This window comes from Aulonocara stuartgranti, assembly GCF_965226115.1.
Source record: "Aulonocara stuartgranti genome assembly, chromosome: 5".
NCBI classification, from domain to species: domain Eukaryota; kingdom Metazoa; phylum Chordata; class Actinopteri; order Cichliformes; family Cichlidae; genus Aulonocara; species Aulonocara stuartgranti.
The window spans coordinates 20590978-20618933 of NC_138943.1; the positions used below are offsets into that span (position 1 = coordinate 20590978).

The window sequence follows — 27956 nt, forward strand, 5'->3', positions numbered from 1 at the left end:
ATTGATTGGTTGTAACAGATAATTTTATTTAAAAAAAGATGTGCTCGTATAGACAGACATGTTCAGTTTAAATACAATCTAAAATTAATTTTATATTTTTTTCATAATACTGGGAATGGACTACTTTTAAAACACTTTGAACCTAGTAACATTTCTATGACAAAGTAGCAATTAGCAGTGCAGCAACAAGCAAATAGAGTTTGTATACAAATCAATTACACAATCAATAAAACACGTATTTGCAAACTTCTGGTCAACATCTCATAAATAATGTAAATGCAACAAGTGTGAACAAGGAGGTCAACTTGGACACCTTTTTTTGTTTTTGTAAATGGTGCCTGGTTTTCCAAAATTCTCCGTTCAGCTCCGTTCTTCATAAATACAACAAAAATACTTTTCCAAACAGTATCTCTATCACACACGTGTTAGTTTGTCTGGAGTGTATTCAGTTTGAGTCCTCCAGGCTGCTGCTTTTCTGCTCCGAGTTGCAGTTGCAGAGCCGCTTCATTATACTTTGCAGGCTCGGCTCAACGATACCAAGCAGGGGTCTCTGGGAGGGGTCCCCGTTCCAGCAGGCCTCCATCAGCTGCCAGCACTCTTCGTCAAAAGTAGGCACGCGCTCTGGTCTGGAACCTGATGGAGGACAACATGGATACAAGTGAGTCTCTGGCCGAAACACGAGCGATCCAAATATTTCCTCAAATATTCACCCTGTTTGACAATCAACAGATTATCTGTGTGTTCAGCAGTGACAGTTACACTTCCTTACATGACCTACCACTTCATGGCCGAGTTGCTGTCATTCCCAATTGCTTCTACTTTGTTATAATACCACTAACAGCTGACTGTGGAATATTTAGTAGTGAGGAAACAGCTGGACTTGTTGCATAGGTGGCGTCCTATCATGGCACCACGCTGGAATTCCCCGAGCTCCTGAGAGCGACCCATTCCTTCACTAACTTTGTAGAAGAAGTCTGCATGCCTACGTGCCTGATTTTATACACCTGTGGTTGTCGAAGTGACTAGAATACCTGAATTCAATGAGTGAATACTTTTGGCACTGTAGTGTACATTTTGTTTTGGGATTATGATCTCATTGCATGCATCGTAACTCTCTCCCAAATTCGCAAACTGAACTATGATTTGCATTCTCCAAGATTCAAAGAGTCTGGTAAAGGGCCGTTTACCTTTTTTAACGTTGTTCCAGAGCTGATCCTTGCTGGAACATTTTTCAAAAGCCTCTGGAAGTTTCACTGAACCGGTGCACAGGTACCAGAACAGGATCCCAAAGGCGTAGACGTCGACAGAGTTGTCATATTTTCCTGTCGGGAGACAATGCCACAGTGGAGACAAGTTAAAACCTGACACACAAAACAAGCTGCAGTTATGACTTCCTGCTCTTATAACTCTTTCTTTTTTTAATGCACTGCCCCATAATCATACCTGTAAACAGCTCTGGAGCCATGTGGATGGGAGTTCCTACTATGCTGCCAGACATCATGGCTTCTGGTTTACAGAAGCCCAGGTCGGTGATCTTTGCCCGATTTTGTTTGTCCAACTAGAAAAAGCAAAAAGATGGTTATCTAATCAAGTAGAAAATACTGCAGTATTTAAATTTTCACTCATAAAAATGTGGTCTGATCTTTATGCAAAGGCCAAGTTTACAGTCACCTGAGAGCATTCGTGCACACAGATGGCTCGTTGTAAGAGTCCAGCTGTAGGACGCATGCATAGCTATTGTGCTGCAGTCTGTAATTTTATATTTATTTATAGCATGCGTGTATATTTTCAATTGTATAATCAAAACAGGTATACAAGATCTGCTAGACAGGAGCAGGCATTAACAAGCATGTGATTCCTCCTACGCTTTTCCAAACAAGAAGGGGTCAACTTATTTTTCCATGTAAATACGAAGCTTTCTTTGATTTCATGTTTATTCATTTTTTTATGTGCATTAACACTTGTTACTTGAATGTTTAAAATAAAGATTGGAAACTGTAGTTCTAATGTTGGCTACAGCTATTAACAGAGTTAAATCAAACTACACTAATAACAATTAAACTGAACTTGCATCTGTTGAACACTTTTATTATCACATGCATTTAATGTGAAGGCTGGAAAAACTAAGAAAACTCTTGATTTTACGAACTTGTGGAACCTCATTCAGCAGCAACAACCTCCACCAGATGCTCCTTGTAGAACGAACACAACACAAAGGACAAATTTAGGGAAATTTCTCCCTGCAAAGCTGTCCAATATTTATGAGATTTCCTGATTTAACCCTGGGCAGACCATGCCACAACATCTCTACAACCACTCTGATAATTTAATTTTGTGCACTGAATTAACTGTTTCCTCATTGAATACAGACTTCAGAGCTGGGATGAAGCTTTGTTCATTTTTCCTCACAATTCTGTTTATTAAATTTGGGAAAGATAAAAGAACAAACTACAAAAAACTAACAACGCTACAGTGATGCTGTTAAACTGAAGCTGTGACATCAGTAATGCAATGAGACAATACTCCGCACTTGCACAGGGCCCGTTTTATATAGTGAAATACAACAACTAGTCCATAAATCCAGTCTACGTACTTTAGACCAAAAAGGTGGCGATCATCCGTGTCATCTATTCAATTCCAGATTATAAATCAACAGACGTTCCACTGATCACGTTCTTCCATATTCACAACCTCTGAGATTACAGATTTCCACAAAGAAATAGAGGAAGGATCATCTCTGACCCACTTCAACATTATAGCATTAAGAGACTGGATCACATCCTCTTTTGCAGACAGGAGGGAATCTTCCCAAGCAGATGTAAGAGTGCATTTTCCAAAAGCTGCTGACCTGTTGTTGCACTAACACTTGAACATACTACCGTCCAGACGGTTTGTGCATTCCCACAAACAACGCAACCTGAGATTTACATTTACTTTGTGTGGGGAACCTCCAGGTGGTCTTTTGCAAACCTGAGACATGCTGTATTTTCCTTTATGGTGGTTTTCTGTCAGCACTCTGCCCATTTACTATTATTCACAGTGGAAACAGACATACAGCAGTTTGCATTTTATTAGTGTAATCAGACTGTTTATATTTGTGACTCAGATCACAGGTGAGTAATCGATGTAGAGATTATTGTAATTGTATGATGCTGAACCTATGGAGTGCATTTTCTTCTGTGCTTGGAAAGGTGTCATTCAGATCAACTGTGCCATGTATTTTATGAACGTGGGCTACTTTGATAATATAGAGTTCTGATAGAGCTACACAGTCACAGACTATAGCCGGTCTAACTGACAGCTGATCTGAACTTACCAGAACATTTTTTAGCTTTATGTCTCTGTGCAGGAGACCCTGACCATGGAGGAAACGGATCCCCTCCACCACATCCAGAGCAATCTGCAGTCTCTCCTTCAGTGATAAACCAGCCTGGCAGGGACGAACAAAAACAACAGAGAGAGAGAGAAACCGGAGACTTAACAGGATGTAAAGAGCAGAGTAGAAGAGTACGGAGCTGCTCCTATAAAACAATGACCTAAGATCTCTGTTATTCGCTGCTTTATCGAGTCACCTTCAAGCCTGTGTAGAGGTCTCGGTGCAGCCGCTCCATGATAAGCAGCACAGATATGCTGGAGCCGTCTCCATAAGTGTAATCGATCACAGAGCCGTGCAGGTCGACCAGCCGCTCATGTTTGGGCAGTGACCTGAGGAGACGCACACACCCAAAGAAAGGGGAGGGAAAACATATTTTAGCTATAAAATCATAAAAGGTTTACTTCTCACCCCCGTCCACCTTCTTCTGCTTATACTTCTGTTATCTTGAAGTCAATCTTGTTTGCCTTTGATAAATTCGCCTCTGCAAAGTTTTGGAGATTCCAGAATTCCTCAGAGCTGAGGAGGTTATAGCGCACAAGCATTAACTGTGCTAACGAACTCATGCTGTCACCTTTAAAAATAAACACTGACATGACACAAAAGAGCCTCAAGGCTTCAACAGCCAAAACTACTTTTCTATAAGCTGGGTGGAGTTTGGCCTTGAAAACAAGCAGCCTGTCATGTTCTATAAGCAGAGCTCTGCTCTTGATGAATGCACCTGCTGCCTGAGAAACTTTCTTAGTCACAGCTGCTGAGCGCGAGTAAAGCTGCGATGCATTTGGAGCCAGCTGTTTGGTGTGAAGACGCGACTGTGTTCAAACACTTGTTCCTAATAACTCACCGTGTGTAGTGAAACTCTAAAGCCAGGTCATTCCAGTGTTTATCGTCAGGCGGGACCACGGACTTTAGTGCACATGGGTAGTGTCCTCCCCAGCTGTCACACAAATACACAACGCCGTACTGACCCCGGCCCAACTCCCGCCCGAGCTTGGGCTTGCCTGTGAGAAGAGAGAGAGAGAAAAAGAATTGCAGATAATAAGATTGTGTTTATAAATGCAGCTTTGAAGCTAAGTCTGAAACTTTGCCAGTGTCTGAGTATTTTAACCAGTCACTTATTGTGTTTCTAAATTAGATTTGCCTATTTTTAAGTAGTGTACTCACACTGAAATATACAGTGACCTTCACTGTACAGTTTCATCTACTGGGAGTGGAAAGTCTCCCTGTGTTTTTCCCCCATGACCTAAAATTTATACTTTTCATTCAAGCAGGGACACATCTTGGAGTTAAATTAGTTAAGTTCAGATTTAGAACTTGACGGAGCCACAGTTAGCAGAAACGTGTGAGTGCGCTGTGCCCATTTGTGGGAACGACAGAGGAATTCGGTGGTGACTCACCGTGCAGCAGCACATCCCTCAGAGAGCGGCTCTCCAAAGACAGGCGGGCCAGTCGAGGGGCGTGGTCCTTCCTCACACGCAGCCACAGGTCCTCGGTGCGCTCCAGACGACCCGTGTGCCCTTCCTCCAGCTGCAAACACAACACATGGCGTAACAACTCATGCCCTGCATTAGGACATATCAAATGGCTGATCTCATTCGTTAGCAATAACATTTTCCAAAATTTGTTACTAACCAGTTATTTTTGTAGGGAAAAAAAGCCAGCAGAGAGGCTCCTCTCTAAAGGTTTAAACTTAATGTAAGCACAGCCCTTTAACTAACAGAGTCCATGTACAGAGCTGATGAATGCTTCATTGAGCCACCCATCATGTTTGTTTGGCCCAAGAACTTTCTCCTTCATAGTAAAACAAGTTTGGTCTCAAAAGAGTCGCACTAACATGAGTCAAAGACTGCTTTGCTCTCTACAGAAGCATGAGCACAAGCAGCTCATTACACATTTTAAGTTTCCTCCGTTTCTTTTAAGAACACCACATCACACCATGCTGAGATATACCAAGGTTCAACTAACAGCCTTGGTGAATCATCTTATTAGTACAAAATGTTATTTTATGTCTGTCAAACTGGGTTATCGTTACCATTTTTGTAGATTCAACTAAAGGTTTTTGTGGTTTTGTGACTAAAGAAAATGTAAAATTTGTCCTTTTTGCACACCCTGTACATCAGTACAGCTCTGACCACATGTTTTTGGATTCAATAATCTCAATCCATCTGTATGTTGTTTTTATATTAAAGCGTGAGATACTACCATGGAAAACTAGCTGGCCCTGAAGTTCTCAGTGACCCCTGGCCAGCTGTTTTGACCCCTATGGCTATGTGAGGTCATTTGTCAGAGGTCAGCGCAGAGGAGCTCACCGACTCACTCCTCTTTTTTTTTTTTTTTTTTTTTTTTTTTTTTAAACCAGAGAGCAACAGTAAGCAGCTCTAATCTACACGGTTTGGTCACCACTAACTATTACCAAACTAATAAAATACTGCAAGTTCAAATGTTGTCAAGTAAATTAAATTACTTATTTGTTTACATCAGGGTTTTTCCTGCATTGTGGAATTTTTTTGGTTCCAACTCAAAGACAATTCATGCAGCTCCAGAGGAAATTCCCCTCCCGGCTTGTAATGAAATTATTTTTTAACTAGTTTTGTTAATTGGGGTTTCATCAGCTCAACCAGAAAAGACATTTCTGTTTATCCAATGTTCCCCACAGGCCGATTCTGAGCCAGAAAACAAAATAAACAACAATTTAAAAAAAAAACCCCAACAACAACAACAGAGTAAGCTAGATTTGTTCATATATTCAACACAAGGCAGCTTTGAAGCTAAAGACAGAACTATGCTAATCTCAGCTTGTCTCGTAAATAAATCACGAGACAAGCTGAGATTATTAAAAGACATCTGCAGGAAAAAATTCACAACAATTAGAGTGATTAAAAAAAATGCTTGATTGTATAAAGAACACATTTTTCTCGGTTCTTATTTACTCATGTATGTGAAGTATGAGCTTTGTATTTAAGCAAATAAGAAAAAAGAAAAGTTTGGAGCTGCAAGCTGTAACGTGTTGCTTAACGTGAGAATCTCTGAGAATCGGTGGGACTGGAGGTCATCCATATTTTGCACCAAGAAGCTGAAAAATTGCCGATAGTTTGATATCTGATTCTACCGATTCCCAGATGCAGCTCAGTAATGGGAAAAATTACAGGTCTGTAGTCTGTAAGTGAAATCACCTTAGGGGCTCGTGTAAAGTGCCGAGTATCATCGTCGTGTGCTCTTTTCGGCACAAAGGCCATTACACACCGTTGTAAAAAACCATGACATCAATTTGAACATCTTAGGTAACTTCACGAGTTATCGCATTCACAAGATTTTCAGAAAACTTCATCTGTGATCTTGACAATGAAGTCGAGGTCACCAAGATTCAAACTTATTGGAGATTTTTAGTAGATACACCCTTGGTATGAATTTGAAAATCCTACGTTGCTGTGTTCTTGAGTTATTGAATTCACAAAGCTGGGAGTCCACGCAGCTCGCCCACCTGTCTGGTGAGGTGACAACAATACCTTATCAGACTTTCAAGTGTTACTAATCCTGAATGTCACACCAAGCCTGCGTTTTAATGTCCGTTATTCACCGATGTCCTGCTTGTTTTTCTGGTGGCTCCAACAGGAACGTGACACACGTATGATGTTATTTTAGTCAGCTGGTTTCCACGGCACTCGACAAGTGGATCAGAAGCATAAATAACCTTATTTTCAATTAGTTATGTTCACCCAACATCACCTCCTCTTCCGTCACAATAAATCATTGTATTTGTGTAACTGCATGATAATGGAGACACTGATGTGGCCCACACTGTCTGTCATGTGATAAATACCATCACTCATCTGTTGGGGGCTTTATGGAGGGATGTCCACGCCATGCATGCCAATTGCATAAATACAAAAATAATAACAGTGAATCTGATTAAATAACTAATTTGTTGTTTTATGCTATATTCGATTGTTTGACATTGTTATTTTACATTTTTACTTCTTGTTTTATTGTGATTTGTATCTGTGAAAAGTGGTATTTAAATAAGTTTCACTGATTTAATAAATTGTCCATTTTCGAGCTGTGCGGTTAGCAGCCTTTAGTCTTGCAGCTGCTAAAGAGAATGGGCTTTCAAAGAAGCTGCTGTGAATTGCTCCCAGCTCTCGCATTTTTTGACTCCCTGTGAAACCAGCTGCTAATGTTACACAAACAATAGTAGAGCCGTCCCAAATACCTCTCTGCATATGTGAGTTCCAGGAAACGTCTCATAAGGCATACCGCAGCATCACACGGCACTTTCATCTCTGCTGCTCAACAAACAAACAACAATGTGTAGATGCTGTGGTCACGATTTTTCCCTATACACCAGCGGTAGCTCTAGTTTCACAGCCTCACTGCCCTGGAGGTGGTGCCTTACTTTAAAACCAACATTTTTTTGACTGCAGTGAGAGTTACTGGTGAGTAGTCAACCTTTATTGAATCATCACCATTTCATTGACAGTTTTTTACGTATATTTAAGATCATACAGGGGAAAGTATTTGTAGGAATAGGAAAGAAAAGTGCAGCTAAAGCAAAAGAGAAGGTTTTAACCTGACGCAGAGATGTCGCGAAAGCCTCGTGGGAGCTGTTGAGCCGGGTCCTGAACTGCGAGCAGATACTTCGGGCCAGTTTGGCAGCGCTGAGACTTTCGATGGCATCCTGGGCCACTTTGCGCTTCCACTCTGGAGTGATGGCAGGAGGGTTAACAAATGTTATCCGGTGGATTATCTGCAAGGAAGAAGAAGAGACTCATATCAAAAGGGAAAAACATAGCCATCTCATCAGAAGTCCGAGTACTTTAAAAATGATTTGTGTGAATGTTTGAGACACCGACCTGTTTGATTTGCTCCCAAACGAGTCTCGTGACAGAAGATCCAGAATGAAAGGTGACCTCTACGTGATAGGCAGCATTTAACAGCTGTGACAGGTGAGAAAAGGGTTAGCACAAAACCCAAATTTTAAGACAATCTGTGAGTCTAAAAAGCTTCTAGCATGACTAATAAGAGCTCATTATTCTACTTTTGTGTAAAAAACAAAATAAAACAAAAAAACAAACATCTCAAATAACATGTGAGAAACCACTTTTCCACTTCAGGAACTCAATCAGGCACAAGTTCACAGAACAGGCTGCTCTGTTCCACTGTGTAACATCCACTCACCTAATGTGGTGATGTAACAGCAGCAACAGCTTTGACAGTGACACCGTTCAACAACACAGCACAAAGTATGAATAACTGTATCTGTCAGACTCAAAGACAAGAATATTAGAATTAAACTGTAGATGGGCGCTCTACAAAAGATAAAGTCACCAAAAGAGTGCATCTTAACCAAAACCACAAACCCAATTCCAAAAGAATTGAGGTGCTGTGTGAAATATTAAAAAAAGAATGATTTGCAGATCTCAAACTCATATTTTATTCGCAATAGAACATAGAAAACATTTCAAACGTTTGAACTGAGAAAACATAAAAGACACATCCTAGTACACACATCTGTGGTATAAATTCAAAATCCTACGTCACCATCGCATTAACCCCGCTCGCCCACATAACAACAATAAAGGCTGAGGGGTAAAAACAGTGATATAAAAGAAGAGAGAAGCAAACCAGAGACACCGGATGTCACACATCTTTGTTGTGCTTCTGAAAATGAGCTTTCAAAACTGTGATGGTTTTAGGTTTAATTCCTGTTTCTTTAGAGGCCCTCAGAAGTCCACAACCCAACAGGAGATACTTTCTTTCTGTAGTGGAAAAGACCATTGTTCCTGTTGGCCCTTCAGTAAAGTTTCCCCTTTAAGCTTTAATGAAATACTTGACATTTTTATATGCGATTAGTGTTCACACCTTACATTTCTTGACACAAACATGTTACATTAGCCTCCTTTCTCACCCACCTGTTTGAGATGATCAGAAGTGATATTGTGAACAGAAGAATCAAAGTTGGACTTCTCCAGACTGTTGAGGCATCGCTCCAGAGTTCCTACAAAGCTCTCCCTCAGATAATCCACAGAGCTGATGAGTTTATTCGCCACAGCCTGATTCAAACTGGCCACTATCAGCTCCTGGATCTGGTTGATGCAGGATTTTATCTCTTTTGACGTAACAGGCTCTCCATTTGTTGTCACGATGACGTCTATTTGACGTAAAAGAACACCGTTTGTCATGTTAACATGTGGCACATGTAAACAATAAGGACAAATAAATATTGAATAACTGATGTCACTGGATTTTCGTTTGATGCTCAACATGTGTACTGGAGGATCAACTCAAAGTATTTATATGACTGCATCGGATTTTGCGAAGACTACTTGTTGAAAATCACGTTTCTCCACAAGAACAAACTTAACAACGCTTCCTACAAGAAAAATAATCATCCCCAGAGGGTGGCAAACTACCTCACAGGTACTCTTCATGCTGTTTGGAGGTAGATTGACTCTCCAGGGTTTGAGCCAACAAAGATGACGAGCAGCGATCATACACTTTAATCATCATCCAGCATTAAAAATAATTCTTAAAAAATTCTTATAAATATTATAAATTTTGCCTTTTACTGATCATCACTAATATTAATAAGTGTAAACACATTTTAAAACACCCATGTTTTTGGATGAAAGGTGAAAGAAAAAAAAGGTTGCAAGCTCCAACACACATTTCATTTTATCACTCATTAATTGTGCTGTAGGAGCGGGGAAAAGGTTCTGAATTCTATTAGCTAAAAAACTAGTTAAACTTCATTTTTATAGAAACTACCTGATACTATGATTTTATGAGTATGGACTCTCAAGAGTATAGTTTAAGTTAAAATAGAACGATGAATGAAGTCCTTAAAATATTTTGATGTTCATTGTCTGGCAGCAGATTTGAAGGCCTGTAGAAACTGCATAAACAAGGAACTTAATTCTTCATACTTGTTTAAAAACAGCCCAAATCACAGATAATAAAGCTTTAAAATGAAAAAAATAAAACAATTCAACGTCAGTGCAATAGTCCCGACGTACAACACCACGTACCAAATTCAAATTATTTTTTTTTTCCTTTTTAGAAAGAGAAAGTTTCAGTTAATATACTGTCCAAACTTTCTTCTCTGTAATTTCTTGATAAACTCAATACATTTTTGAATTTATTTTTTTAATTTGATGAACTGACAATCCAGAGCCAAGCTGGACTTTTTAAATTGAAGTAATTAAAGTAAAGGGTTGACGTTGGCACAATAGCGTTTGCAAACTTGTCAATATAATTTTACACTGGATTCTGCTTCCAACAGTTCTTCTTCTCCTTTGTGTACAAAGCATTGTGTCAGACTTACTGTAGTTTCAACAATGATCTCTACTATCTTTCTCCAGAGGAGAAAAATCTATTTATGTTGCAACACTGATGATAAGGTTATGGGTGGAAAAAGTGCACGTTGCCAATTTCCTGATTAAAAGGGGAAAAAAAGAAAAAGAAATGGTTCAGTGTTAAAACACCTGCACGGAGTATTACTCAATGTTTTACAGATAACCAAGAGAAGTTGTTTCTCAAACATACCCGGAGCAAAAGCAACAGGCAATGACTGCCTTTTCTTTCTGAATATGTTGAGTCAGACAGTGCCAAACTTTGGGGGCAGATTGTGAAGCACAGATGGCTTGGTTACATCTGTTTAGATCTATGCAAGTATCTAAAGACTATGCACAGTCTGGCTTTGTAGGCTGTAAACACTGATACACTCACTGGCCATGTATGTATACCTGTTCAACACAAATTTCTAATCAGCCAATCAGATGGCAGTAACCCAATGCATTTAGGTACGCAGACACAGTCAAGACGACCTGCTAAAGTTTAAAAGGTGCATCAGAACGTGAAGAAAGGTGAAACTGAAACTCGCCTGACTGATTTTGGGTGTCAGTCAAGCTGGTTTAAGTATTTCAGAAACTGCTGACCTGCTGGGATTTTCCCACTTAACCATCTCTATTGTTTACAGAGAATGCACAACATGTTGCAAAGTCCAAAGCATCTCAAACTGGTTTCACTGTACTCCAGTGGCCTCCACAGGTACCAGATCTCATTCAATAGAGCACCTTTCGGGTGTTTTGGAATGGGGATTCACATCATGGATGCACAGCTAACAAATCTGCAGCAACCGTGTGACGCCATCACTTCAGTACAGACCAAAATCTCTGAGGAACATTTTAGCACCTTGTTGAATTTTTGCATTGAAGAATTAAGGATGTTCTGAATGCCCAAGTTGGGGCGAAGGGGTCCAATCTGCTCCTAACATGGTATACCTTACAAAGTGGACAGTCCCCCAGCAACTCTAAACTGGATAATTGGGGGAAAAACAAATGGATGGATGGCACCATGTAATCAGAGGAATAATTAGTTTAATTTAACTACTTAATTAATTTAACTAATGAAACCGTGCATGCATGTGTGCCAGTGTTCAGCCAAAAATATTATCAGGGTGATTAAATTCATCTCGAACAACACCCATACGCCCCCCTCAAAAAAATATGAAAATAAATAAAAACAAAAAACACACAAACAAAAACCCAACAACAGGCTCCTGTAGATGGAAACGTAAACATGTTCCATTTATACAAATCACAAATAGAAATACTGGGGCTCTATTAATGATATATTAATGTTAATTAGTCACAATTAAATATCTTAAGTTTTTCCTCAGAAACAGAAAACCTTATCTTGCTTGGTGACATCTAACAGCCACAGAGTCAAATTACCAAAAACCACAGAAATCAACAAGTCATCTATGCTAGCCACAAACACCAGACATGGAAACCGCAGTACTGCTAAGGTTAAAACACATCCTCTGCGATGCTCATTCAAACAGCAACCTTGTACATTGTGTGTGCAGACGTACACAGAAAGACTACAGATGAGGTGAGGTGCAAAACATTATTATCATCATCATCATCATCATCACTATGAACAATAAAAACATTAGTTGTGGTTTTCCTTATACTTTTTCAAGGCTAAGCAACATCTGCCAGAAGTTTATGTGATCACATCTGAAAAACAGTTTAGACACAAACAAGCCGATCAGATTACTAAGATACTTTGATGTAATCTGTGTCGCAATCTTTTGTGCATTTCACCATTTACAAACAGGTCGAGATGGCATTTCCCTTATAGTATGAAAGATCCTACGCCTGTCTATTAGCACCGGTGCTTATCTGCTCACCTGTAAACTCCAGGTTGGCAGCATCCTCCAGTAACTGCTCTTTCATGCTGGTGAGTGTCTCCACTATCATCTCCTTCATCTCTTCCTGTTTGCGGTTAGCAATGGCCATAAGGGAGTTGAAGAGTTCACCCTCTTTCTCGCGGGTGTACTCCAGCCTGCGTGGTGTTATCTGCAGGTCCCTCTGCATGTCAAAGGCCTGCAGGAAAGTGAGGCACAAAGGACAAAGGTCTGTTTGGACCCCCACTGTGACCAAGAAAATCATCAAGTGACTGTGTCTACTGTGAAGCAGTAGAGCAATACATACAAACATATGAATAAAGACGAACAGTAGTAGGAAACATCATTGTCTGACCTGGTTGATAAAAAGATCTAGACACCGACAGTGAAGTCCATTGAGCAGGCTGGCAGCTTCCACCTGCTGATTTTGAAGCACCTGGCGAGCAAACGGCACCAGTAACCGATGCGGTCTTTCGAAAGATTCACCCAACATGCTCTGGGGCTTGGAGCCCGGTGTGGGCATCTGTGTTGGGGTGCCACAGGAACTGTTTCCTGTCGGGCTATTGAGAAAGCCAAGTGACAGTAGCTGCTTGTGAAGGGGGCTCTTCTCCTTCTCTGTGTGGCGGCCACGTTCTGGGGATGCTGCCGGAACGCTGTCAGGCAAACGGACAAAACAGATGGGAAAGGAGAGCATCTCTTTGACCTTCCAGAGCTGTGCCACCTGTTCTGAGCTGAGGGAGTCCTGGTTGATGGCATAGAGTATGACTGGGATCACATTGCGAGTGCAGTCTTCCAGAGCTTCTTCTATGGGCTGGACACTTGGGCAAGGCACCACCATGACCTTTGCTTCCTGACGAGGGAAAACAAAACAAAAACAAAACAAAAACAAAACAATATGACGCTTATTAAAACCAAATGTTTATGTAGACATCATTACAGGCAACGTGTTCATCTTTTTAGAAAACAGACAATTCAATCAATTTAAATAAAAATTTACATTTTAGTGAAATCTAGCAATACAAAAACTACTAAAAGGATGACGCCGGGTTTATTTCACAAATATCTGACGAAACTGGCGTCATTTAATTAAAACTAATAAGGACAGAAAACAGCGTTACCTTATTTATTGTACATGTAATAAAATATGTACAATTTCCCATGTGTGAAACAAAAACTCAACAGTATCAGGGGGAAAAAAAAAAAAAAAAAAAAAAAAACTTCAGATAAGACCTTCGTTCAACCTCTGCTTGGCACCAAACAAAAGGCCGATAAACAAAGTGACTATGAGTAAATAAGTAAAGTAAATCCCCTTACAGCCAGACTTCTGGATCCCACTGATTGGCTGTCTCGCTATGTGGCCCACAGATTACAGTCAATCAATTATATATACTCATGATCTCAACTCATTATGTATATAAGACGCACCTGTCCATAGGATCAGTTTCTTCTATTTAAACATCTCCACCATCATGGGCCAAATCATAGGTCAAACAACGTCAAACCCTTGCCTCATAGGGTGAGCATGGTCATGGGAAAAGTGGTGGATCAGCCCAAAACCACACACGAGCAGCTTGTAAATGATCTGAAGGCAGATGGGACCACAGTCACCAAGAACAGTAATGGTAACACATCATGCTGTAATGGACCCACAGGGTCTTACTGCTCAAGAAGGCAGATGTACAGGCGCAGTTTCCGCTTTCCAGTGAACATCTAAATGATTCAGAGAAGGCTTGAGAGAAAGTGATGTGGTCAGATGAAACTAAAATCAGGGTTCTCTGACATCAATGCAACCCTTTGTAAGCAGGGAATCAAATGATTATTTACCCCACTATAGGTGTCTCATGGGTGCTGGTGTAGGGCATAGATTTAAAAAAAAGCTGAAACAGTCTTTTAAATGTCTTCTTTTTTCAAAAGTTTTTTTCCCAAGCTATTACAGCCGTGGCAGGCGTGCCTTACATTTATGTCTTCAACCTGCGGTGTCATGTGCACGTCAAGATAACACCAAAGTGTAGCGGCACACCAGCACTTCAGCTGACGTGGCATCACTTTTTGCGCATGCTCCTTTCCGCAAGTATAAACCAAGATGCGGTGCTGTGCACTGGCTAGTTTACAAATGCAGATGAACATTAAAGAGCTAATAAAACACTATCAGATGATGATGACTTCGAGATTGCATTTTGGCAACTGGAATTCATCTTTTTCTCAACATGTAACAAAATGCCTGCTTAAACACGATTGGTTGCTAAAACCCAGTGTACAAAACAAACTAAAGAGCTACTCTCACCAAATATTTGAACCCTTGCCTACTGCTCGGCTGTGATATGTGCCCTGCTAATAGAGAACTGAACAAAAGCTGAAGCCACACTGCAAACTGTCCAAGCCTGTTTTTCTGCATTAGGTTTGGCAGCAAGTACAAGCTTCCATATTGGTGCAAATCAAAAGGCAAATACACCGATACCAATCTGTAATTGGTTAATTCCCGATCATTAACCAATGGACTGCTATTAGTCAGGCTCTAACTCGGCCATTAACCTTATGACCTCAAATACCAGCACGACAAACTCCTGTTAAATACAATCTACAATTCATGCCACAAGATGTTCAAAGAGCTTTCCCTCTGGGAAAGAAACGACACGTCACAGACCGTTTCTAATTCTGAACACATCATGGAACATAAATATTTGTAGTGGTCTTGGGAATGGCTGTGACAGGGCAGAAAAAAAATTAATGCAAAAAGATTTTCTTAACCCTTAATAATTTACGACATTTACAAAAATAGAAGGAGAGACTGTGACGGGGTGGAGGAAGAAGAAAAAAAAAAAGCCAGAGGGGGGAAAAAAGGCAGAAATGACCAACAGCTACACAAAGGAGACAGTCAGTCCTGTCTCCAAGAAACAAGCAGCGAGGCCATCTGAGCAGTCTCTTTGGAACAAAGATAGCCTGCAAACATTTGGTTGCAACCAATCAAAATCAATACAATGTTTGAATTGCCTTAATGGAGCCTGTTTTCAATAACAACCCTTCAAGAGGAAGCCTGTAGGGTATTTCGATGTTACTGTTCAGGTTTAATAAGACTTCAAAGCCCACGTTAGACTGGGCTTCTACAAAGAAACACAGCAAAGAGAAACAATCATATAAAGTAATTATAAACTTCTCCTAAATGCATATTTTAAGGGTGACTGGCAAAATCGCACTTGTTCATAAGAGTCTGCAGAAGTGTGGCAGTAAACATATTGGATTATATACCTCAAAAGAATTTTTAGAAACATGGTGGTAGATTAGCACCTTCATATGTCAACATGGTTAGACTGCAGTTAAGTTGAAGCAGGAGGCATGCGTAAATACCCCGGGATGAAGTGAGGGCCAATTAGCAACTGAGCTCTCATCTGCTGGCCTCCTCTATGGCAGGAGTGTGTGAATACCACAGCCAGCAGAGAGATTCTGTGCCTCCATTTATTTCTTATTCTCTGCTCTTCGTTCAGCAGAGACATAAAGCACTGGGCTGCTTTAGTTGTCTGGTTTGAAGAAAGTGGATTTCATTTTCTTCAAGTGTAGTTAATCAAATGCATACAATACGAGATCACACTGGTCCTTTTGTCTTTAATTTTTTTACTGAATCTGAATCGTTACTGAAAAATATGTCAGCTATTTCAGCTTCTAAGGTCACAATAAGGCACATCTCATGCCCTCCAGTCACACATGAAAGTAAACGGAGATTTGTAACAACCGCCTTTGTTTTCAGTATCGAGGTTTTTCCTTCAAACATTAATCTGTAAAATACTAAACTGCCACTAAATTAATTTTAATTTGGTACTTACAAATTAACACGATTGGGATTTATCTCTGTCTGTTGTGTTTTTCTCCCACACGCATATTCTGATGTGTGTGTATAAACCCAAACACTATTGGATTTTTTAAAGAAAAGTTTTTAATGGATCTTCTTTTATTAGCACAGCCCACATCAAATGCTGATCTATGCCATTGAAAACAAAACACAACAAAATATTTTTCCTAGTGATATGAACACCCAGTGTCCCAGATCTCAACTGTAACCATGGCAATTGTACCACACCAAAGGGTTTGAGATCTGTTTTTTACATGACCTAGTCATGTGAATCACACCAGACCAGTAGCATTACGTAAGGGGGTTGGGCGGGTGGGCTGGAAAAGCCAGGCCTAGTTTCTGGAGATCTGGGATCCTTTGGGAGGCCTTTCCATGTGTCAAGCATTATAAGAAATGACTACAATTCACAGACCAAACCAAATCATTTAATTTTCTCAAGATTCTGTGATTTTCTGGTCACACGACCGCAGAGCGTGGAACACTGGTGAAACACTGCATGCCTAAACAACAGCACAAATCAAGTGAAAAAACGAACAGCACAAGAAATAATCAGCTCTGCTCAGTAATCTGTTTATGAGCTAAGCCACGTGAGCAAAAGCTAATTCAAACAGGAGACAATGATGAAAAGAATAAATCGATCCATGAAGGGAAAAAAAAAAAGAAAAAAGGAGAACAATAAATATCAGCTCACAAAATATAAGTACACACTGAATTTTTTTAAATGCATTTCACGACTGAAATAAACCGTAATCAAAGCACTGTTTCATCATTTTTCCACATGATGAAAAATTAAAGCAAAAACGTTATCTTTACCAGGCTCTAAGTTCATTTAAATCAAAACCTGATATGAACAAAAACTAACTAACTAAAAAAAAAAAAAAAAAAAAAAAAAAAATATATATATATATATATATATATATATATATATATATATATATATATATATATATATAAAAAATTATTACTTTAAACAAAAACTAAACCAAAACGCTAAATTCCTATTTTCCCGGGTCAGCATCAGCCAGGTGCTGATAATGAAATACACTTGACTAACTGATCAACAACAAATGTTAGCACCTCTATAAAAGCTGAAGTTCTGGCAGTTAATAAGTCTGGAGCATTTGGGTTTGTGTTAATGCCAGGGAGGAAAGACATTAGCGATGATCTTAGAGAAGCAACTCTTCCTGCCCATCAATCTAAGGGGTTTAAGGCCATTTCCAAATGTTAAGAAAGATAATTCTCAAGTGTAAAATGTTAAAGACAGCTCCCAATAATCCCAGGAGCGGTCTTTCCAGTAAATTTACCCCAAGGTCAAACTGCGCAATGCTCAGAGATATTGCAAGAAATCCAAGAGCTACAATCTCAGACGCTACAGGCCTCAGTGACCATGTTAAATGTTAAAGTTCATGATAGTGCAATTAGAAAAAGACTGAACAAGTGTGGCTTGTTTGGAAGGGTAACCATGAGAAAGGCTTTTTTCTTTAATGACTTATGTTTGCAAAAGTTGCATCCAAACAAATCACAAGACTGAGATATTTGGACATGATACACATTACCATTATAGGAAAAAACCCAAACACAGCATATATGCATGAACACCTTATAACAAGTGTCAGCACGGTGGTGGAGGGGTGATGATTTGGGCTTTTTTTGCAATCACAGGACCCTGACACCCTGCAAGTGTTGAGTCAACCATGAACTCCTCTGTATACGTACTCTAAAGCCAAACTGGAGGCCATCTATCCAATAGCTAAAGCTTGATCAAAAATATGGATCAACAGGGTTGGTCAACAGGGTAATGACTCCAAACACAGCAGCTAAACTACCCCAGAATGGCTGAAAAAGAAAAGACTCAAGGTGTTGCAATGAACCCAACCTGACTGAAATGCTGTGGCAGGAGCTCAAGAGAGTTCTGCCTGCAAACTCGATCGAAGTCAAGCTAGTGTAATTTCATTTTCACACTACAGGGCGGGCCATTTATATGGATACACCGTAATAAAATGGGAACGGTTGGTGATATTAAAGTCCTGTTTGTGGCACATTAGTATATGTGAGGGGGCAAACTCCTCAAGATGGGTGGTAACTATGGTGGCCATTTAGAAGTCGTCCATCTTGGATACAACTTTTGTTTTTTCAATAGGAAGAGGGCCATGTGACACATCAAACTTATTGGTAATGTCACAAGAAAAACAATTGTGTGCTTGGTTTCAACGTAACTTTCTTCTTTCATGAGTTATTTACAAGTTTCTCTTTGTTCACAGCCATTGACATGTCGAAGAGGTTAACACGTTAGGAGCGGATCAAAATTGCGTTGATATCTGGTGAACGCAGTAACCGGGTCATTGCAGCAGATTTCAATGCAAGACACCTTACGAGACCACCCATCTCCCATGCTACAGTTAGCAAACTACTTGCTAAGTTTCGTGAAACTGGTTCAGTGTTGGATTTGCCAAAACGTAGACGCAAGAAAACTGTCACTAATGAAGAAACATCAGTGGCTGCCCTAGCTTCATTCAGCAAGAGCCCACAGCGTAGCACTCGCCGCATGTCACTGGAGAGCGGCATTAGTCAAACATCCCTTTGGCAGATATTAGCTACTCACAAATGGCACCCTTACAAACTCCAGCTACTGCAGCATCTCAATGAGGATGACCCAGATCGGCGCACAGAATTTGCAGAATGGGCAAAACAAAAATTGGAACAGGACCCTCAGTTCACGCAGAAGATTTTGTTCAGTGATTAGGCAAACTTTTATGTGAACGGTGAAGTTAACAAACAAAACCACCGCTATTGGTCTGACACTAACCCATGTTGGATGGATCCCTCCAAGACTGTTGGAACAACAAAAGTGATGGTTTGCTGTGGTATATGGGGTACAATAGTGGGTCCATTCTCCATCAATGGAAACCTCAAGGCCACTGGATATTTGAAATTGCTACATGATGATGTGTTTCCCTCTTTGTGCACTGAAGCTGGCACGTTCCCTGAGATTTTCCAGAAGATGGCGCACCACCACATTATGGGTGCCAGGTCCGAGCATTCCTAGATGAACAGTTTCCTGGAAAGTGGATTGGTCGTCGTGGGCCAGTTGAATGGCCCCCCAAGGTCTCCCGATCTGACCCCCTTAGACTTTTATCTTTGGGGTCATCTGAAGGCAATTGTCTATGGTGTGAAAATACGAGATGTGCAGCACCAGAAACTACGGATACTGGATGCCTGTGCTGGCATTTCTCCTGCGGTGTTGCTATCAGTGTGTGAAGAGTGGGAGAAGAGTGTTGCACTGACAATCCAACACAATGGGCAGCACATTGAACACATTTTATAAGTGGTCAGAAACTTGTAAATAACTAATGAAAGAATAAAGTTACATTGAAACCAAGCACACAATTGTTTTTCTTGTGACATTACCAATAAGTTTGATGTGTCACATGGCCCTCTTCCTATTGAAAAAACAAAAGTTGTATCCAAGATGGACGACTTCTAAATGGCCACCATGGTCACCACCCATCTTGAGGAGTTTGCCCCCCTCACATATACTAATGTGCCACAAACAGGACTTTAATATCACCAACCATTCCTATTTTATTACGGTGTATCCATATAAGTGGCCCACCCTGTATATCATGTTCTACTAGAAGTCTATAACGTGTAACAATAGACTCTATGATCATTTTCCATAAATCTGCTCACACCAGATTCACCAAAACCTTTTCAATCAAGAATCAGACAAAATCACCTGCCTTCACCCTAATGAACTTTACAACAATAACTACACAACCGCTCGAAGCTTTGGAGTCAAATGGTTCTTGAAAGAAACGCATGTTTGTTTATGAAAGGTTGTAAATTATGACGATGATTATGTTTATTGTTATATTGATTCCATTAAACAAGTAACCACACGGGTATAAAAAGTGCATTGCATTACCTAATGCCAGTTTATTGTGTTAAAGTCTAACTGATAACGGCAGAACAGCTTAAATCCACTCTGCTGATAACAGACGGAACAGAATTGGCCAGTTAAATGTCTGAAACATCAGCCTTTGCGGGTTGACCACAAAATTAAAATGCTCCTCAAGAAAAACTTCATTGACAAAACGTTTCAGGATATTCTTACTATCCTAGTTTACTTTTCTGTAAAAGGACTAGTAAACACGACTGTATTGATCAATAGTTTTCACTTCAAATTACTTAAAAAAAAAAAAAGAAAAGAAAGTTTTGTGTGCAATAGTGTACCGTACATCAATGGGAAACATATATGGCACCAATCTCACATAAAGGGGTTCATGTCACACTACATATTTAAATTATGAGGGTAAAAAAAAATTGATCTAGCCGTCTATCACTTATGCTCCTGAGCTCACTTAGCAGGCATCCTAATCAGATCCGTAAACCACCAACAATGGCTCCATTCAATTAACACTAGTATCAGCTCTACTCTAAGCCTTTCATGAATGGCTCACCCAAACACCCTTCAGAACAAAACTCATTATCCGTGCTGCTATCTCCAATCTTATTAATTCAGTCTTTATCTACAATCGTAGTGATCACTGAGGGCAAGAACAGCTTTTTATGCTCAACTCTCACACCTTCGTTCAAACTCTTTCCTGGCCCGGAGAGGGAACGCCACACTTTTCTGTCTGAGGGACATGGCCTCGGATTTAAACAGCTCATTCTCTTCAAAGACACTTCACACCTAGATGCACACTCCCCACCACGGGCTGGAGGTCACTGCTCGAGGAAATGTGCACATTGGTTGTGCCTTGAAATTCTCTTTACAATATTTATTTTAAAAAAAATGTTGACAAAGGAGAACCCTGTCAGAGTCCAACACCACCTAGGAATGAGTCTTACTTATTGCTAGCAAAGCAAAGCAAACCCTCTCTACTGTTAAACAGAGTTAATTCTCGACATCTGCACATGTTTCAAGCCTACCTGAAGCAGCGAGTGGTGGAGAGTGATTTCCAGCTCTGCTAGCCTGTGGGCTGGGTCTTCATATTCCTCATGGATCTCCAAGTCCTCCCTGGGAACAGTATCCCAGCGACCACAATTAGCCGCCAACTGGTGCACCAGCTCATACTGGCCAGGCAGTGCCAAGCTGAGCCGTGTCTGTCTCCCATGGGTGAAACAAAGTTTCCTCCTCTTGCAGACAGTGCCCTGGACTCCTTCACAAGGCTCTCCAGCCTCACCGCCCAGTGGCAGCAGCTTCTCCCCTAGAAGGCTGTTGACCAGCTGGTAGCGAGCAGTGCAGTTCTGGCCCAGCACAAGGATGTAGGGGGAAGCACCCACATTGTTGCGTAGGAACTCTTCTTCGTGAGCAGGGAACGAGATGCAGCTGAGCTGACCTGGACAACATGAAGAGGATATGTTATCTAAAACCACATCAGTATAGTAGAACAAACAGTTAGACTCAGTAAGCTGTTTAGAAACTCTTGGTCGGCACTACAGGTGTCAGCATCAGCATGCTATCTGTTTTTCACCTCCTCCTCACAGCGTTTTTGAATGTTTAGCCAGCGAAAAATTAATGTGACATGACGGATAGATATCAGTCATTGTAATGGGTAAATCACTTTGCTGTAGTCCTATTAACCTGCATTCACTTTACCCTTGTTTGATACGCATCAAACCAAGGAGTCAAAGTGGTGACTCTTGTAAATTAAACTGGCTGTGTGTGTTTGAGCAAACATTTATGGTGGGGGTTTTTTTTACATCTAAAAAACACCATGAGATTGTGTTGTGCACGGATTTTGCACTGGTTTTGCTTTCAAAGGCAGAATGAAGAGCTGAATGTTGTTAAAAGAGAAGCTGTTCCTCAATTCCCTAGCATTAAAAAAAAGCAAATAACAATAAACAAGTAATACCTGACTTTTTGTGTTTGTTTCGTGTAACTGTAAGAAAATCTTATCTTACACTAAATATTGCTATCGGCATCCCTTTAAAAAATCCAATCAGTTAGACATCTCAACTTTACCTACCATTTGTTAGATGTTACAGTCATCTTAGATGCATAGAAAGTAGAAAAACATGGATGTAACTAGCATGATGTCATCCACTGGCTTCAGAAACCCCGTTTTGAAGCTTTAAGATTTGCGTTTTAATTTCCAACTTGGATAAAATAAAAATTTAAATGATTTTTAATTGACTAACCACTTGTCATTAATATGTGTTTACAGGGGGAAACACAGTAAGCCATTTTCCCTTAGACTTCTATAGAACCAGACGTCCTTTTTTCCCCCAACAGCAGCTATCGCAATCTGGTGGCCCTTAGACAGAACGCAGGTTTAAGGCACTTTCTCATCAAGCCCCCAGTATACCTGCCGCAGTGGTCACAACCTTGTCTCATAGTCGCTTGTATTTTTACCCGCCATTACAGTGCAGGGAGCCACTGCAGGATTCTCCTGAAGGATAGGTGTCGCCACTCAGACAATATCATCACATAAACACTGCTATAGGAGGAGAAAACGGGAAAACAGAAAGACTTTGTTGAAGGTTTTTTGCAAAGTTTTTTCCACAAACTCAAGTTTTCAAACGGTTCCAATATCTCCCTCTGTATATCTGTATATCTGTGAGCTTCTGTGCTGGAATATCATGAAAATGGTGCTAAAAAACAACACACACCAGGTTACAAAAATCAAGAGGCGCATGACCAACAAAGCACCACAAAGATTGTTTTTTGTTCACTTCTGGATGGATGCAAACTGCATTTCGTTGCCCTGTACCTGTGCATGTGCAATGACAATAAAGTTGAATTCTATTCTATTCTATTTGCACGACACATGACGTGACATCAAAATGGGTGTGCGACACAGGCGATGTTGCGAGCATAACAGCCCCATTAGCTTAATTTTTCCCAACACAAAAGCTACGTCCACACGTTAAACAGTCTCTGGTTAGATAAAGGAAATCTCATTCAGCTCATTCTACAATAGCTGTGCGGTTAAAAGCCTGTAAACAGTATTAATGTCACTTTGGCAGTGTTGGATTTTTCCTGTCTTGTTTCTTTTTGACCCCATAAATAACTTTGAAATAATCCAATGAAAATAAGTGAAGATTCAGCTGAGTCTGTAAGAGCTAGTGCTGCTAGCATTATGATGTGGAGTTTGAAACATGGAGGCTGCCATTTATGATATGTGCCACTCTCCTCACAATGCCCATGTCTACTAGAAGTTCTGAGGAACCCTTCAACTGTTCATTGTGATTGAATACAATGACTAAGAGGGCTTTAACTATCATCCAAAATAATATTTAACCGATGCTGAAATTGAACTTCAAATTGGTGGGAATGCTATTTAAGGCCACTCACACATGGACTCGATCCTCACACCAAGTCCTTTGCACTACTTCCAAGCACTTTGTCCTCTAATGTGTACCTTTCTACTGTTTTGTATATATTCCTCCAGTTTGCATCCATTTATCCTGTTTGTTATTTATTACTGCACATGCGTGTGCCGGGGTAGTGTGGAGTAGAGCTGGGCGATATATCGAGTTTTTAAAACATATCGATATATTTTTATACGAGATATAAGATGTGACAATATCCTTTATATCGATATAGTCTATGTTACGTTATAATTATAGTTGTGGAGCCGCAAGTTTGCCTCTCTTTCGTCCACTTTTGTCTCTACGCAACGTTACTCCGCCTCGCCTTCACTGAAGACAACTCCCCCTCCTCCCCCATCGCTTCACGTGCAGGCAGCGACAAGACGGACACGGCAAATCTCCGTTAACGAGTTACTGCGCGTCGCCCCATGCGTGGGGCTGGACGGCGTCAACGTGCTAACGAGCTAACCGCGCTAACGAGCTAACAGCGCTAACCCTAAAATCCTTTCATTCTCTCAAAAGTTGATAGCGCGCCTTATGTATGAATTCTGGTTGTGCTTGATGGCCGCGAACCGATTTTATGTGGTACACGGCGTTCAGCAATCTGTCAAAATGTTTGAGTACGACTTTGGTCAGCTACGGAGCTGCACCGCTTGATAGGTTGTCGGCGCATTACGGCTACCGAGGAGCTTCGCGGAGTGATACGTACTGTGCATCAACGTAATATTACCGTATTGTGTGTGTATAAGGACCATAAATGGCACCTGTAAGAGACGTGGTTATGAAGCGGATTTCAAACTCCAGGCTGTCAGTCACACAGCAAAACTTGGGAACAGAGCAGCTGTGAAATCTGTCTTTGTTATTACGCTCAGCGTCTTTTAGTTTATATTTTGACTGCACAATTGTGAGCTCTTTGTTTAGCACAAAAACAACCTTGTTTTCTTTTATTTATGGAGCATGATTATTTAATGAATGCTCATAATTTAATTTTGAGTAATTTTTCATGTACATCTGTGCTGTATGTTAATAAAAGTGCCTGTGTGACATCTGGGACACAGCTTTGACTAAGAACTCTCTTTTTGTTCTTACTTTATGGCTTAAAAAAAAAAACAAAAAACATCGAGATATATATCTTATATCGCCATCCAGCTAAAAAATATCGAGATGTGAATTTTGGGTCATATCGCCCAGCCCTAGTGTGGAGCACTCATAATTTCGCTGTACAAGCGAAATGACAATGAAGGGCTATTCTATTAATGAAACTGTTCCTAACCGGTTTTAATCACAGTACAGCTAATTTTTACTGCATGCCTTCCTAGGCTATTTCCAGTATAGATATGGCATTATGGTTAAAGATTTTCCACTGTCCTGACAAACTAATCAGAATTAAAAGGTGGTTTGTATCTGTAAAATTAGTAGAAAGAAAATTGGGCACAAATACTTTAAAGGTGTCCTGGATACCTTTAAAGTATTTGATATCCAAGTACTTGTAGGATACGATATCCTACAAGTACTTGGATATCACTAATACAGTCATCAGAGATACCCAGCTGTTGTTGTGAACAGTCTTCCCACCATTATTGCTTTTCAAACCTTCTGTTTGCAAGACTCAGCCAATCAAGAGAAAGCTGGCTTGAAAAAAGAGGAAGCACTAATACAGTTCAAAGAATGAAGTGAGGTAATGCACCACAGTACATATAAGATAAATATGGGATTTTTTAAAATTATTTTTATGAAACATTAATAAGAATAACAGGTTATCTTTACACTTCATTCATGACCTTCATATTGGCTCATGTGCACCCTTATCAATAACATATCACATAAAGAAGCAATACAATATACTATTGTACTAAAGTCTTCTCCCACCCCTAGTCAGCGCTGCTATCAAAGATAGGACACTCAGATTATTACATCTATATTATTCTTGGTATTTTAACACAACTCCAAGAATACAGGACATTATATTCCACAGCAGAGACAATGAACCACTCTTGATCAAATATTATTTTTTGGGATTATTTTTTTGTCCCCTAAGGTATGAAGCGCAAACAGAAGAATCGATTCATTTTGATCATTGCAGGGCTCTGATATAATCCCCAATGATGCTGAGTCACAGTCTAAAACACTTACATAACGAAGACAGCGCATAGCAGCAACAGCCACCCCTTTATAGTCACATACCACTGCATTACTTTCTAACACTACAGTGGCTTTACTGCACTTCTAACCTGCCCTCATTGACCTAACATGAAGCAATAACGCAAGCAAGTCTACACAGAAATGTACATACCAGTACAGGACCCCCGCCCCCCAACACACACAATCACATACACAGAGAGAGAGAGCAGGTATATATACCCAGGACATTTCCAAGATGAATCTCGTTTTTTTTCCTGCTGATTATGGCTAACCTTCAGTTATCTTTGAACATTCAACACGGAGAGGAGGAGGAGTACAGACTCTGACCCTCTCTGTATGCAATTCCTGAAGATGATTATCAAGTCTAGTCCGTTTCTTTCACAGAAACAGATATCTGAATTATCTGATGATAATTATGTGATGAAATGATGCTGCTGACAGTGCTCATAGTTTCGGACACACAAATGTAATGGCGAGTAATATATATATATATATATATATATATCTCAATATCTCAAGAAATCTGTGACCCGTAACTTCAATCTAATCAGAAATGACTCAAGCAGCCAGTGCATAATTCTCAGCATATTTGGTGCACTTATTCTGCACATGTTTTCCAGAGGGGGGGGGGGGGGGGGGGGGGGGGGGGGGGTTAATCTCTTTAGTTTTCTTTGACCCAAATGAATGGATTTTGCTCCCAACCTGCCCGCTGGTGCAATAATCACTTGGCAGTAGCAGCAGCAGTTAGCCTTTTCTTTTTACTTCCGTCCGGCATGCTTAAGTGTAACCCCGGCTGTGGGTGCTTTAAACATGCAAACATATGGGTGCAGTACTGATGCATTTCCAGGTGGTGTTCAAACCTACCTGCCTCCAGAGAAGCTGAAGCCGAGCTCATGGTCGATGCACAAGCATTGCTGTAGTTTTGCCGTATTTCCCGGAAGAAAGCATTAGTCTCCTTTAGGTTTTTCTTCAGCTGTACGGAGTGCTTGTTGTAGCTGGTAAATACTCTCGTCAGTTCCCGAGTTAGAGGAGTCGGTTTCTGCTGTTGCGCATTTCCCTCCATGTTAAACAGACTGGGCTGCTGCTGCCTTGTCCTCGATGCGATTTAAGTGGTTAAGCAGGTGCCAAACACCTTGAGTGAACCCGAAATGTGTTAATGCACACACCTTTCCTTGCGCGCTAACTAGTTAGTTCCCATGCTCGCCCAAAACCACCTGCTAGCATTTGTTAATTAAAAAGAAAGAAAATGAGTCAAGTTAACAGGTAGTCCTTAAACATACATGAAGTAGGAGTGTGTCAGTGCTGAACGGTCCCCACAGTCTGTTGTGCCCGTGAATGAGAAGGCATTTGTTGTTGTCCCGTTGACAAGCACGGCTAGGCTAGTTTCACGTCAAGCTTTGAGTGGAAGAAAACCGCTTCGAGTTACCGCTATTTAATCATTTTTACTTCCTTTTGATAGTCGCAGTTTTTTTCGTTACTAACTACAAACTTTTGAGTGTCTTAAAACCAAAGCACGCCTGTAAGGCTATGTTGTGTCGGCCAAAACGCTAAGAAATCAGTACTTCTGCGACCTAGCTACGGTCCACTGAAAGTTAGCGTTGCTAGCCAGAGGGCATCTCCGATCCGTCCCCACCTTAGCCTGGCACGGCACACATATCCATTTAACCTAACGAGGCACACTTTCACAGCAGTGCAGCCCCGTGTTTAAAAGAGAGGGCCCGGCTTTAGCGTTTGCCTGTCAACGACAAAAACAGCCCAAGCACGACTTTAAAACAACAACACCAAAAAAAACCTCCGTTTTTTCCAGAGGAGGCTGCGCTATAGACCGTTCCTAACCAACAGTGGCCCGGTGGAGCCAGCGGACATCCTCTACCCCCGAACACCGACGACTGACAGCGGCCAAACCGAGCCGGGTGCTGTCGCTGGTGGTGGCGATGAAGAGGAAGAGTGGTGCTGGTGCAGGGCGAGGAGTGTCCAAATCACATAGCTGAGAGAAGCAGGAGTGAAATCACAGCAAAACAGAAACTCGACGAGAGCGGTGTGCGGAGGGAAAAGGCGGGGCCCAGGCGGCATTCTGGGAAGTGTAGGCA

The 27956-nt window shown here is 40.7% G+C and overlaps 1 protein-coding gene across 1 annotated transcript; it reads right to left on the bottom strand.

Moving 5' to 3' along the window:
- Window positions 1-5: 5 nt before the first annotated feature.
- dstyk (dual serine/threonine and tyrosine protein kinase) lies at window positions 6-27956 on the bottom strand. The gene is made up of 14 exons (XM_082532216.1): window positions 26731-27956; window positions 21340-21749; window positions 12919-13413; window positions 12567-12762; window positions 9283-9521; window positions 8224-8307; window positions 7941-8117; window positions 4771-4900; window positions 4218-4374; window positions 3573-3705; window positions 3317-3430; window positions 1444-1558; window positions 1188-1322; window positions 6-633 (listed from the first exon to the last, which is right to left on the bottom strand). Exons 1-14 carry the CDS (start codon window positions 26927-26929, stop codon window positions 446-448), a joined length of 2772 nt encoding a protein of 923 aa, XP_082388342.1. The 5' UTR covers window positions 26930-27956; the 3' UTR covers window positions 6-445.